The sequence below is a fragment of the Panulirus ornatus genome, chromosome 8 (assembly GCF_036320965.1).
Source record: "Panulirus ornatus isolate Po-2019 chromosome 8, ASM3632096v1, whole genome shotgun sequence".
Classification (NCBI taxonomy): Eukaryota; Metazoa; Arthropoda; class Malacostraca; order Decapoda; family Palinuridae; genus Panulirus; species Panulirus ornatus.
Window position 1 is genome coordinate 26970245 of NC_092231.1, and position 12525 is coordinate 26982769.

Genomic DNA, 12525 nt, shown 5'->3' on the forward strand with positions numbered 1-12525 from the left:
ATGTGTTGGAAATGAAGTGTTTGAGGACAATACGTAGTGTGAGGTGGTTTGATCGAGTAAGTAATGTAAGGGTAAGAGAGATGTGTGGAAATAAAAAGAGTATGGTTGAGAGAGCAAAAGAGGGTGTGTTGAAATGGTTTGAACATATGGAGAGAATGAGTGAGGAAAGACTGACAGAGGATATATGTGTCAGAGGTAGAGGGAACAAGGAGAAACGAGAGATCAAATTGGAGGTGGAAGGATGGAGTGAAAAAGATTTTGAGCGACAGGGACCTGAACATACAGGAAGGTGAGAGGTGTGCAAGGAACAGAGTGAATTGGAACGATGTGGTTTACCGGGGTCGACGTGCTATCAACGGACTGAACCAGGGCATGTGAAACGTCTGGCATAATACATGGAAAGGTCTGTGGGGCCTGGATGTGGACAGAGAGCTGTGGTTTCGGTGTATTACACATAAGAGCTAAAGATTGAGGATGGACGAATGTGGCCTTTTCTCTCTGTTTTCCTAACGCTACCTTGCTGAAGCAGGGGGTAGCAATGCTATTCCGTACGGGGCAGGGCAGCGCAAGGAATATATGAAGGCAAGCATGAATACTTACATGTGTATATGTGTGTATGTCTGTGTATGTGTATGTACATATACATATATATATATATATATATATATATATATATATATATATATATATATATATATATGTTGATTTGTATATGTATGTATATGTGCGTGTATGGTTGTTTACATATATACATATATGTGTATGAGTGGATGGGCCATTCTTCGTCTGTTTCCTGGCGCTACCTCGCTGACTCGGGAGACGGCGATCAAGCATAATGAATATAGATAAATGAGAGTATATATATATATATATATATATATATATATATATATATATATATATATATATATATATATATATATATATTTTTTTTTTTTTTTTTTTTTTTATACTTTGTCGCTGTCTCCCGCGTTTGCGAGGTAGCGCAAGGAAACAGACGAAAGAAATGGCCCAACCCCCGCCCCCCATACACATGTACATACACACGTCCACACACGCAAATATACATACCCACACAGCTTTCCATGGTTCACCCCAGACGCTTCACATGCCTTGCTTCAATCCACTGACAGCACGTCAACCCCTGTATACCACATGACTCCAATTCACTCTATTTCTTGCCCTCCTCTCACCCTCCTGCATGTTCAGGCCCCGATCACACAAAATCTTTTTCACTCCATCTTTCCACCTCCAATTTGGTCTCCCTCTTCTCCTCGTTCCCTCCACCTCCGACACATATATCCGCTTGGTCAATCTCTCCTCACTCATTCTCTCCATGTGCCCAAACCATTTCAAAACACCCTCTTCTGCTCTCTCAACCACGCTCTTTTTATTTCCACACATCTCTCTTACCCTTACGTTACTTACTCGATCAAACCACCTCACACCACACATTGTCCTCAAACATCTCATTTCCAGCACATCCATCCTCCTGCGCACATCTCTATCCACAGCCCACGCCTCGCAACCATACAGCATTGTTGGAACCACTATTCCCTCAAACATACCCATTTTTGCTTTCCGAGATAATGTTCTCGACTTCCACACATTTTTCAAGGCTCCCAAAATTTTCGCCCCCTCCCCCACCCTATGATCCACTTCCGCTTCCATGGTTCCATCCGCTGACAGATCCACTCCCAGATATCCAAAACACTTCACTTCCTCCAGTCTTTCTCCATTCAAACTCACCTCCCAATTGACTTGACCCTCAACCCTACTGTACCTAACAACCTTGCTCCTGTTCACATTTACTCTCAACTTTCCTCTTCCACACACTTTACCAAACTCAGTCACCAGCTTCTGCAGCTTCTCACATGAATCAGCCACCAGCGCTGTATCATCAGCGAACAACAACTGACTCACTTCCCAAGCTCTCTCATCCCCAACAGACTTCATACTTGCCCCTCTTTCCAGGACTCTTGCATTTACCTCCCTTACAACCCCATCCATAAACAAATTAAACAACCATGGAGACATCACACACCCCTGCCGCAAACCTACATTCACTGAGAACCAATCACTTTCCTCTCCTCCTACACGTACACATGCCTTACATCCTCGATAAAAACTTTTCACTGCTTCTAACAACTTGCCTCCCACACCATATATTCTTAATACCTTCCACAGAGCATCTCCATCAACTCTATCATATGCCTTCTCCAGATCCATAAATGCTACATACAAATCCATTTGCTTTTCTAAGTACTTCTCACATACATTCTTCAAAGCAAACACCTGATCCACACATCCTCTACCACTTCTGAAACCACACTGCTCTTCCCCAATCTGATGCTCTGTACATGCCTTCACCCTCTCAATCAATACCCTCCCATACAATTTACCAGGAACACTCAACAAACTTATACCTCTGTAATTTGAGCACTCACTCTTATCCCCTTTGCCTTTGTACAATGGCACTATGCACGCATTCCGCCAATCCTCAGGCACCTCACCATGAGTCATACATACATTAAATAACCTTACCAACCAGTCAACAATACAGTCACCCCCTTTTTAATAAATTCCACTGCAATACCATCCAAACCTGCTGCCTTGCCGGCTTTCATCTTCCGCAAAGCTTTTACTACCTCTTCTCTGTTTACCAAATCATTTTCCCTAACCCTCTCACTTTGCACACCACCTCGACCAAAACACCCTATATCTGCCACTCTGTCATCAGACACATTCAACAAACCTTCAAAATACTCATTCCATCTCCTTCTCACATCACCGCTACTTGTTATCACCTCCCCATTTACGCCCTTCACTGAAGTTCCCATTTGCTCCCTTGTCTTACGCACCCTATTTACCTCCTTCCAGAACATCTTTTTATTCTCCCTAAAATTTACTGATATATATATATATATAATATATATATATATATATATATATATATATATATATATATATATATATATATAAACATATATATATATATATATATATATATATATATATATATATATATATATATATATATATATATATATATATATATATATATATATATATTTTATTTCATTATACTTAACCGCCGTCTCCCGCGTCAGCGAGGTAGTGCAAGGAAACAGACGAGGAATGGCCCACTCCACCCACATGCACCTGTATGTACATAAACGCCCACACACGCACATGTACATGCATATACATTTCAACGCATACATATATATATACATACAAATGTACATATCCATACTTGCTGCCTTCATGCATTCCTGTTGCTTCCCCACCACACATGAAGAATCTTTCCCCTCCCCCCCCCCCCTCCAGCGCGCGCGCGTGTGTGTGTGTGTGTGTGTGAGTGTTCAAAAAGTACACAAGTAGCGAGTATAAACAAGATGCAGGGAAAACCACAAGGAACAGGAAAACAAGATGTCAAGACACAGTCCAGGTAGAGTGAACCACTGGGCGGGGCGGGCACAAGACTCATGAGATTGAACCACAAATTTCAACTTCAAGTTACCTTGAGAAATATATAAAAAAAAAAATTCACATACACTTATCTAATGTATTTAGAATAACATTTTGATTCATAATGGTATCCCTACTATGTTCCATAAGAGAAGACTTAATATCAATTACTGAGTTAGTGTATGTGACACACTCAGCAATGCTTTAAGTTCGATCAAAATATCTAATGTGGACAAATATTACATTAGATTCTTGACCATACCCAACCTCTGTTACGTTCTTTAACTATAACAATAAGAACTGTAACAGGTAAACCGCTCACACTACTTTCCAGGGGTAACTCTAAACACACTTTTGAGCAGTTACGTAAATTGTGATAAGACTTTCTCTATCATTGCTGACCACTACATCAAGGGTAAGTTATGAACAAAACAAGAACATTCAGCAAGTTATAATAAGATATAAACAACAACTTTACAAATAGTTCTCTAGGTTGAAGTTTTTTTTAAAAAGACTTTCCAGCAAAATCATCAGCTGATTAAAGGATATGGTTGGGTTACTGCACTTTACAACTAATATCATACATATCGCAGAGTTCATCATCAATGAATATTGGACTACATATGCAAAGAGATCCGTAGAGCATTAAAGAAAAAAAAAAAAACGCAGACATTATCGCCTTATCTGTGACCTAAAAGTACTAACTCAACTGCAAATCAGGGTTATCTCCACCGTTCTTCACTTAGGGACAACAGGGAACAAACGAATCAAACTCGAGCATCGTTACTCACCTGTTTCGTCTGAGGTTGGTCATGCTGCACCTGGTGGTCAGCCGGGTCGACCCTCAGCACATCCAACAGTCCTGCCTGTGCCACCACCACCTGCAGGACACACCACTCTTACTATGTATGACCTGCTCACTTACGTCACAGCATTATGACCGTTATAATATATACATATATATATATATATATATATATATATATATATATATTTTATTTATTTATTATACTTTGTCGCTGTCTCCCGCGTTTGCGAGGTAGCGCAAGGAAACAGACGAAAGAAATGGCCCAACCCCCCCCATACACATGTATATACATACGTCCACACACGCAAATATACATACCTACACAGCTTTCCATAGCTTACCCCAGACGCTTCACATGCCTTGATTCAATCCACTGACAGCACGTCAACCCCGGTATACCACATCGCTCCAATTCACTCTATTCCTTGCCCTCCTTTCACCCTCCTGCATGTTCAGGCCCCGATCACACAAAATCTTTTTCACTCCATCTTTCCACCTCCAATTTGGTCTCCCTCTTCTCCTTGTTCCCTCCACCTCCGACACATATATCCTCTTGGTCAATCTTTCCTCACTCATCCTCTCCATGTGCCCAAACCACTTCAAAACACCCTCTTCTGCTCTCTCAACCACGCTCTTTTTATTTCCACACTTCTCTCTTACCCTTACGTTACTCACTCGATCAAACCACCTCACACCACACATTGTCCTCAAACATCTCATTTCCAGCACATCCATCCTCCTGCGCACAACTCTATCCATAGCCCACGCCTCGCAACCATACAACATTGTTAGAACCACTGTTCCTTCAAACATACCCATTTTTGCTTTCCGAGATAATGTTCTCGACTTTCACACATTCTTCAAGGCCCCCAGAATTTTCGCCCCCTCCCCCACCCTATGATCCACTTCCGCTTCCATGGTTCCATCCGCTGCCAGATCCACTCCCAGATATCTAAAACACTTCACTTCCTCCAGTTTTTCTCCATTCAAACTCACCTCCCAATTGACTTGACCCTCAACCCTACTGTACCTAATAACCTTGCTCTTATTCACATTTACTCTTAACTTTCTTCTTCCACACACTTTACCAAACTCAGTCACCAGCTTCTGCAGTTTCTCACATGAATCAGCCACCAGCGCTGTATCATCAGCGAACAACAACTGACTCACTTCCCAAGCTCTCTCATCCCCAACAGACTTCATACTTGCCCCTCTTTCCAAAACTCTTGCATTTACCTCCCTAACAACCCCATCCATAAACAAATTAAACAACCATGGAGACATCACACACCCCTGCCGCAAACCTACATTCACTGAGAACCAATCACTTTCCTCTCTTCCTACACGTACACATGCCTTACATCCTCGATAAAAACTTTTCACTGCTTCTAACAACTTGCCTCCCACACCATATATTTTTAATACCTTCCACAGAGCATCTCTATCAACTCTATCATATGCCTTCTCCAGATCCATAAATGCTACATACAAATCCATTTGCTTTTCTAAGTATTTCTCACATACATTCTTCAAAGCAAACACCTGATCCACACATCCTCTACCACTTCTGAAACCACACTGCTCTTCCCCAATCTGATGCTCTGTACATGCCTTCACCCTCTCAATCAATACCCTCCCATATAATTTACCAGGAATACTCAAACTTATACCTCTGTAATTTGAGCACTCACTCTTATCCCCTTTGCCTTTGTACTATGGCACTATGCACGCATTCCGCCAATCCTCAGGCACCTCACCATGAGTCATACATACATTAAATAACCTTACCAACCAGTCAACAATACAGTCACCCCCTTTTTTAATAAATTCCACTGCAATACCATCCAAACCTGCTGCCTTGCCGGCTTTCATCTTCCGCAAAGCTTTCACTACCTCTTCTCTGTTTACCAAATCATTTTCCCTAACCCTCTCACTTTGCACACCACCTCGACCAAAACACCCTATATCTGCCACTCTATCATCAAACACATTCAACAAACCTTCAAAATACTCACTCCATCTCCTTCTCACATCACCACTACTTGTTATCACCTCCCCATTTGCGCCCTTCACTGAAGTTCCCATTTGCTCCCTTGTCTTACGCACTTTATTTACCTCCTTCCAGAACATCTTTTTATTCTCCCTAAAATTTAATGATACTCTCTCACCCCAACTCTCATTTGCCCTTTTTTTCACCTCTTGCACCTTTCTCTTGACCTCCTGTCTCTTTCTTTTGTACATCTCCCACTCAATTGCATTTTTTCCCTGCAAAAATCGTCCAAATGCCTCTCTCTTCTCTTTCACTAATACTCTTACTTCTTCATCCCACCACTCACTACCCTTTCTAATATATATATATATATATATATATATATATATATATATATATATATATATATATATATATATATATATATATATATTCCTATGAGTCCACGGGGAAAATAAAAACACGATAAGTTCCCAAGTGCACTTTCGTGTAATAATCACATCATCAGGGGAGACACAAGAGAGAAATATAAGTCAGTTGAAATACATCGAAGAGACGAAGCTAGGACATCTCTTCGATGTATATCAACTGACTGTTATAGGGGATAGGGGATTGGGATTAAGAATACTTCCCACGTATTCCCTGCGTGTCGTAGAAGGCGACTAAAAGGGGAGGGAGCGGGGGGCTGGAAATCCTCCCCTCTCTTTTTTTTTTTTTAATTTTCCAAAAGAAGGAACAGAGGGGGCCAGGTGAGGATATTCCAAAAAAAGGCCCAGCCCTCTGTTCCTAACGCTACCTCGCTAACGCGGGAAATGGCGAATAGTTTAAAAGAAAGATATATATATATATATATATATATATATATATATATATATATATATATATATATTTTTTTTTTTTTCTTTTTTTCTGTCTCCCGCGTTTGCGAGGTAGCGCAAAGAAACAGACGAAAGAAATGGCCCAACCCACCCCCATACACATGTATATACATACGTCCACACACGCAAATATACATACCTACACAGCTTTCCATGGTTTACCCCAGACGCTTCACATGCCTTGATATATATATATATATATATATATATATATATATATATATATATATATATATATATATATATATATATATATATTTCTTCTTTTTTCTTTTTCTTTTTTTATCATTATACTTTGTCGCTGTCTCCCGCGTTAGCGAGGTAGCGCAAGGAAACAGACGAAAGAATGGCCCAACCCACCCACATACACATGTATAAACATGCACGTCCACACACGCACATATACATACCTATACATTTCAAAGTATATATATATATATATATATATATATATATATATATATATATATATATATATATATATATATATATATATATATATATATTTTTTTTTTTTTTTTTTTTTTTTCTTTTCTTTTCTTTTAAACTATTCGCCATTTCCCGCGTTAGTGAGGTAGCGTTAAGAACAGAGGACTGGGCCATTTTTGGAATATCCTCACCTGACCCCACTCTGTTCCTTCTTTTGGAAAATTAAAAAAAAACGAGAGGGGAGGATTTCCAGCCCCCCGCTCCCTCCCCTTTTAGTCGCCTTCTACGACGCGCAGGGAATACGTGGGAAGTATCCTTAATCCCCTATCCCCAGGGATAATATATATATATATATATATATATATATATATATATATATATATATATATATATATATATATATATATATATATATATACACAGACATATACATATATACATATGTACATAATTCATACTTACTGACTTTATTGATTCCCGTCGCCACCCTGCCACACATGAAATGACAACCTCGTCCACCCGCACGTGCACGAGGTAGCACTAGGAAAGACAACAAAGGCCACATTCGTTCACAATCAGTCTCTAGCTCTCATGTATAATGCATCGAAACCACAGCTCCCTTTCAACATCGAGGCCCCACAAAACTTTCCATGGTTTACCCCAGACGCTTCAAATGCCCTGCTTCAATCCACTGACAGCACGTCGACCTCGGTATACTACATCGTTCCAATTCACTCTATTCCTTGCCCGCCTTTCACCCTCCTGCATGTTCAGGCCCCGATCACTCAAAATCTTTTTCACTCCATCCTTCCACTTCCAATTTGGTCTCCCACTTCTCGTTCCCTCCACCTCTGACACATATATCCTCTTTGTCAATCTTTCCTCACTCATTCTCTCCATGTGGTAAACCATTTCAAAACACCCTCTTCTGCTCTTTCACCCACACTGTTTTTATTACCACACATCTCTCTTATCCTTTCATTACTTACTCGAACAAACCACCTCACACCACATATTGTCCTCAAACATCTCATTTCCAACACATCCACCCTCCTTCGCACAACCCTATCTACAGCCCACGCCTCACAACCATATAACATTGTTGGAACCACTATTCCTTCAAACATACCCATTTTTGCTTTCCAACATAACGTTCTCGCCTTCTACACATTCTTCAACGCTTCCAGAACTTTCGTCCCCGCCCCCATCCTGTGACTCACTTCCGCTTTCCATGGTTCCATCCGCTGCCACATCCACTCCCAAATATCTAAAACACTTCACTTCCTCCAGTTTTTCTCCATTCAAACTTACCTCCCAACTGACTTGTCCCTCAACCCTACCATACCTAATAACCTTGCTCTTATTCACATCTAATCTCAGATTTATTCTTACATACACTTTACCAAACTCAGTCATCAGCTTCTGCAGTTTCTCACCCGATTCAGCCATCACCGCTGTATCATCAGCGAACACAAACTGACTCACTTCCCAAGCCCTCTCATCCATAACAGACTGCATACTTGTCCCTCTCTCCAAAACTCTTGCATTCACCTTCCTAACAACCCCATCCGTAAACAAATTAAACAACCATGGAGACATCACGCACCCCTACCGCAAACCGACATTCACTGAGAACTAATCATTTTCCTCTCTTCCTACTCATACACATGCCTTACATCCTCGATAAAAACTTTTCACTGCTTCTAACAACTTGCCTCCCACACCATATATTCTTAATACCTTCCACAGAGCATCTCTATCAACTCTATCATATGCCTTCTCCAGCTCCATGAATGCTACATACAAATTTATTTCTTTTTCTAAGTATTTCTCACATACATTCTTCAAAGCAAACACATGATCCAGACATCTTCTACCACTTCTGAAACCACACTGCTCTTCCCCAATGTGATGCTCTGTACATGCCTTCACCCTCTCAATCAATACCCTCTCATATAATTTCCCAGGAATACTCAACAAACGTATACCTCTGTAATATGAACAATCACCTTTATCCGCTCTGCTTTTGTACAATGGCACTATGCATGCATTCCGCCAATCCTCAGGCACTTCAATATCAGCCATACATACATTAGATATCTTTACCAACCAGTCAACAACACAGTCACCCCGTTTTTTAATAAATTCCACTGCAATACCATCCAATCCCCCCGCCTTGCCGGCTTTCATGTTCGGCAAAGTTTTCACTACCTCTTCTCTGTTTACCAAATCATTCTCCCTGACTCTCTCATTTCGCACACCACCTCAACCAAAACACCCTATATCTGCCACTCTGTCATCTAACACATTCAACAGACCTTCAAAATACTCAGTCCATCTCCTTCTCACATCCCCACTACTTGTTATTACCTCCCCATTTGCCCCCTTCACCGATGTTCCCATTGGTTCTCTAGTCTTACGCACTTCATTTACCTCCTTCCAAAACATCTTTTTATTCTCCCTAAAATTTAATGATACTCTCTCACTCTAACTCTCATTTGCCTTCTTTTACACCTCTTGCCCCTTTCTCTTGACTTCCTGCCTCTTTCTTTTATACATCTCCCAGTCATTTGCACTATTTCCCTGCAAAAATCATCCAAATGCCTCTCTCATCTCTTTCACTAATAATCTTGCTTCATCATCCCACCACTCACTACCCTTTCTAATCTGCCCACCTCCCACGCTTCTCATGCCACAAGCATCTTTTGCGCAAGCCATCACTGCTTCCATAAATACATCCCATTCCTCCCCCACTCCCCTTACGTCCTTTGCTCTCACCTTTTTCCATTCTGCACTCAGTCTCTCCTGGTACTTCCTCTCACAAGTCTCCTTCCCAAGCTCACTTACTCTCACCACTCTCTTCACCCCAACATTCTCTCTTCTTTTCTGAAAACCTCTACAAATCGTCACCTTCGCCTCCACAAGATAATGATCAGACATCCCTTGACGACTGCATCTTACAATCATAAAATATCTGTGTACTAAAATCGGCACCAACTTAGATTCACCAGGATCAAAGTCTCTATTATCTATGGTCTTTGATCAAGACCTTAACATAGTCAGCATCAGCTGAAAGTGATAGCAGTGCTGACACCAGCTGCACTTACCCAGGAGCTGAGCAGCAAGAGATCCAGTACCTGCCTCATCGCTGACTGCAACCGTACTAAACCTAACCGTCAGTCGCCTTCAGGCACCTGGACACGGCTTTACTCTCGCACAGTCAACTATACCACATCTTCCTCATGCATATGAAACTGTTTATGGCAGAGACGAAGAACGTAATTCAGTGTCAGTTAAGTATTGGATGGACGAAAGTTTTGCCGCGCGGGTTATAGGCACACAATTAGCCCTAGACAAGTGTCCAGTGATCGCTGGCACGTTTAGCCGCCTCCCAGGTTTCACCCAGATAAGATGACCTCTCCAGTTATCAAGGATAAGTAATGTTGTGGCTTTTAATGTTCAAGTAGATACGCCTAACAACAGCCAAGAATTCATTATGACATTCGCAGCCGACACCCGCCTTCTTGAGAATTTCAAGATAGTAGAGGTTAAACCAACTTAATCCTGCACTGCATTTACGTTCAGCAGAGAAACTTCAGAATATCATACTACACCAAAATTTAGGTGGGATGCTACCTATCCTTTCTATCAGAAGCCGTTGATTGATGGTTCCCAGTGGATAAAAAAAAGGACGGAACTCTGAGCCTACAAGAATGTTAATATATCTGAAAATATAGTGTAGTGAAATACCTAATGAAACGGATAGCAAACTATCTTACTCGGTAATAGAATGTAGGTTGTATGCTAAACCTGACTACATCCTGCTTGAGTCACATTCGTTAGAAATCTATCATGCACTATCTGATCTTAGAACAACTGTGTTGGATCTTGGGTGGTTTAATTCTGTCCGTTCGAAAACAGTGAATTATGAAGTTAGACAAAAATCCTGACACAACGACCATACAGCAAAAATGAGACAACACCATTGTTCGATCCACTCTCTAAGCCAAGTGGACAGTCCACATCGCTATTCACTCCTCATGCATTTCAGTTCCAGCAAACATGTATCATGAGTTTGCTGAGGTGGGAGATGGGGGGGGGGGGGGGGGCGATGTTACCTTAAACCGGCTAGTACTAAACAAGAGTGGTAGGGACACACTGTACCTGGGAGAAAAGCGGTTTTTGAGTTATCTGAAAGTTAAATTAAATCACTAACGGTAAAATTCTCATACTTTAATACATCTGTCGTGCAGAAGTATTGTGCGAAATTGGCGGCGATTTTTTAGTAAAATTCATATCAAAATTGCTGATGCTAATAATCAAAGGAGTTTGTTCAATTAAATAAATTAATGTTTTCGCAGGTAATGAAAAATTCTTTATTGTAAAGTACATGTCAGTGTTTCAGGAAGGTTTTTTTTTATGTATCTGACACACTGATGTTTCATGCACAGGTCACATGCGAAATTACTGAAACAACTAAGTACATATATAAATATATTGCTTTTTACTTTCAAGGGACTAAAAAGGTTGGAATAATTGCCAGACTAATGTATAGCTAAAGAGGGAGGATCACTTTCTTCCCCCTCCTCCCTCATGGATACGCCACTGGTTTCTAATCGTTAATCTTCTAACGTCTACTCTTTACTCTTGCCCTTCAGTTTGTTTCCTGGTAACAACGTTCTCACCTATGATTTACATTCAGTTCAGTTGTAACCAGTCTTGGAGGTTTGAATTTATTATCAGTTTTTAAACCTGTATATGAATATGAACATTACGAGAATTACTTGGGAATTCCAAAAATCCAAGAAATCCGTTCTTCCTCTTGACTGTAATAAAGCGTCTGTGTTGCAAGAGACCTCGGCGAGGAGCGGACTAATCCGTATCAAAGTCCCGGGAGATAAGTGGCAATGACGTGCACTTATCACACTTCAGATAAATCACAGAAAACT

General features: G+C 40.8%; 1 protein-coding gene across 1 annotated transcript in view; it reads right to left on the bottom strand.

Annotated features, from left to right (window-relative positions):
* Positions 1 to 10942, bottom strand: part of LOC139749875 (uncharacterized) — a 28992-nt gene extending 18050 nt beyond the window's left edge. The window contains exons 1-2 of the mRNA XM_071664248.1: positions 10684 to 10942; positions 4263 to 4352 (exon numbers count right to left, since the gene is read on the bottom strand). Coding sequence (XP_071520349.1) covers positions 4263 to 4352; positions 10684 to 10722 — 129 coding nt within the window. The 5' untranslated portion in view covers positions 10723 to 10942. The remainder of the gene's footprint in view (positions 1 to 4262; positions 4353 to 10683) is intronic.
* Positions 10943 to 12525: the final 1583 nt, after the last annotated feature.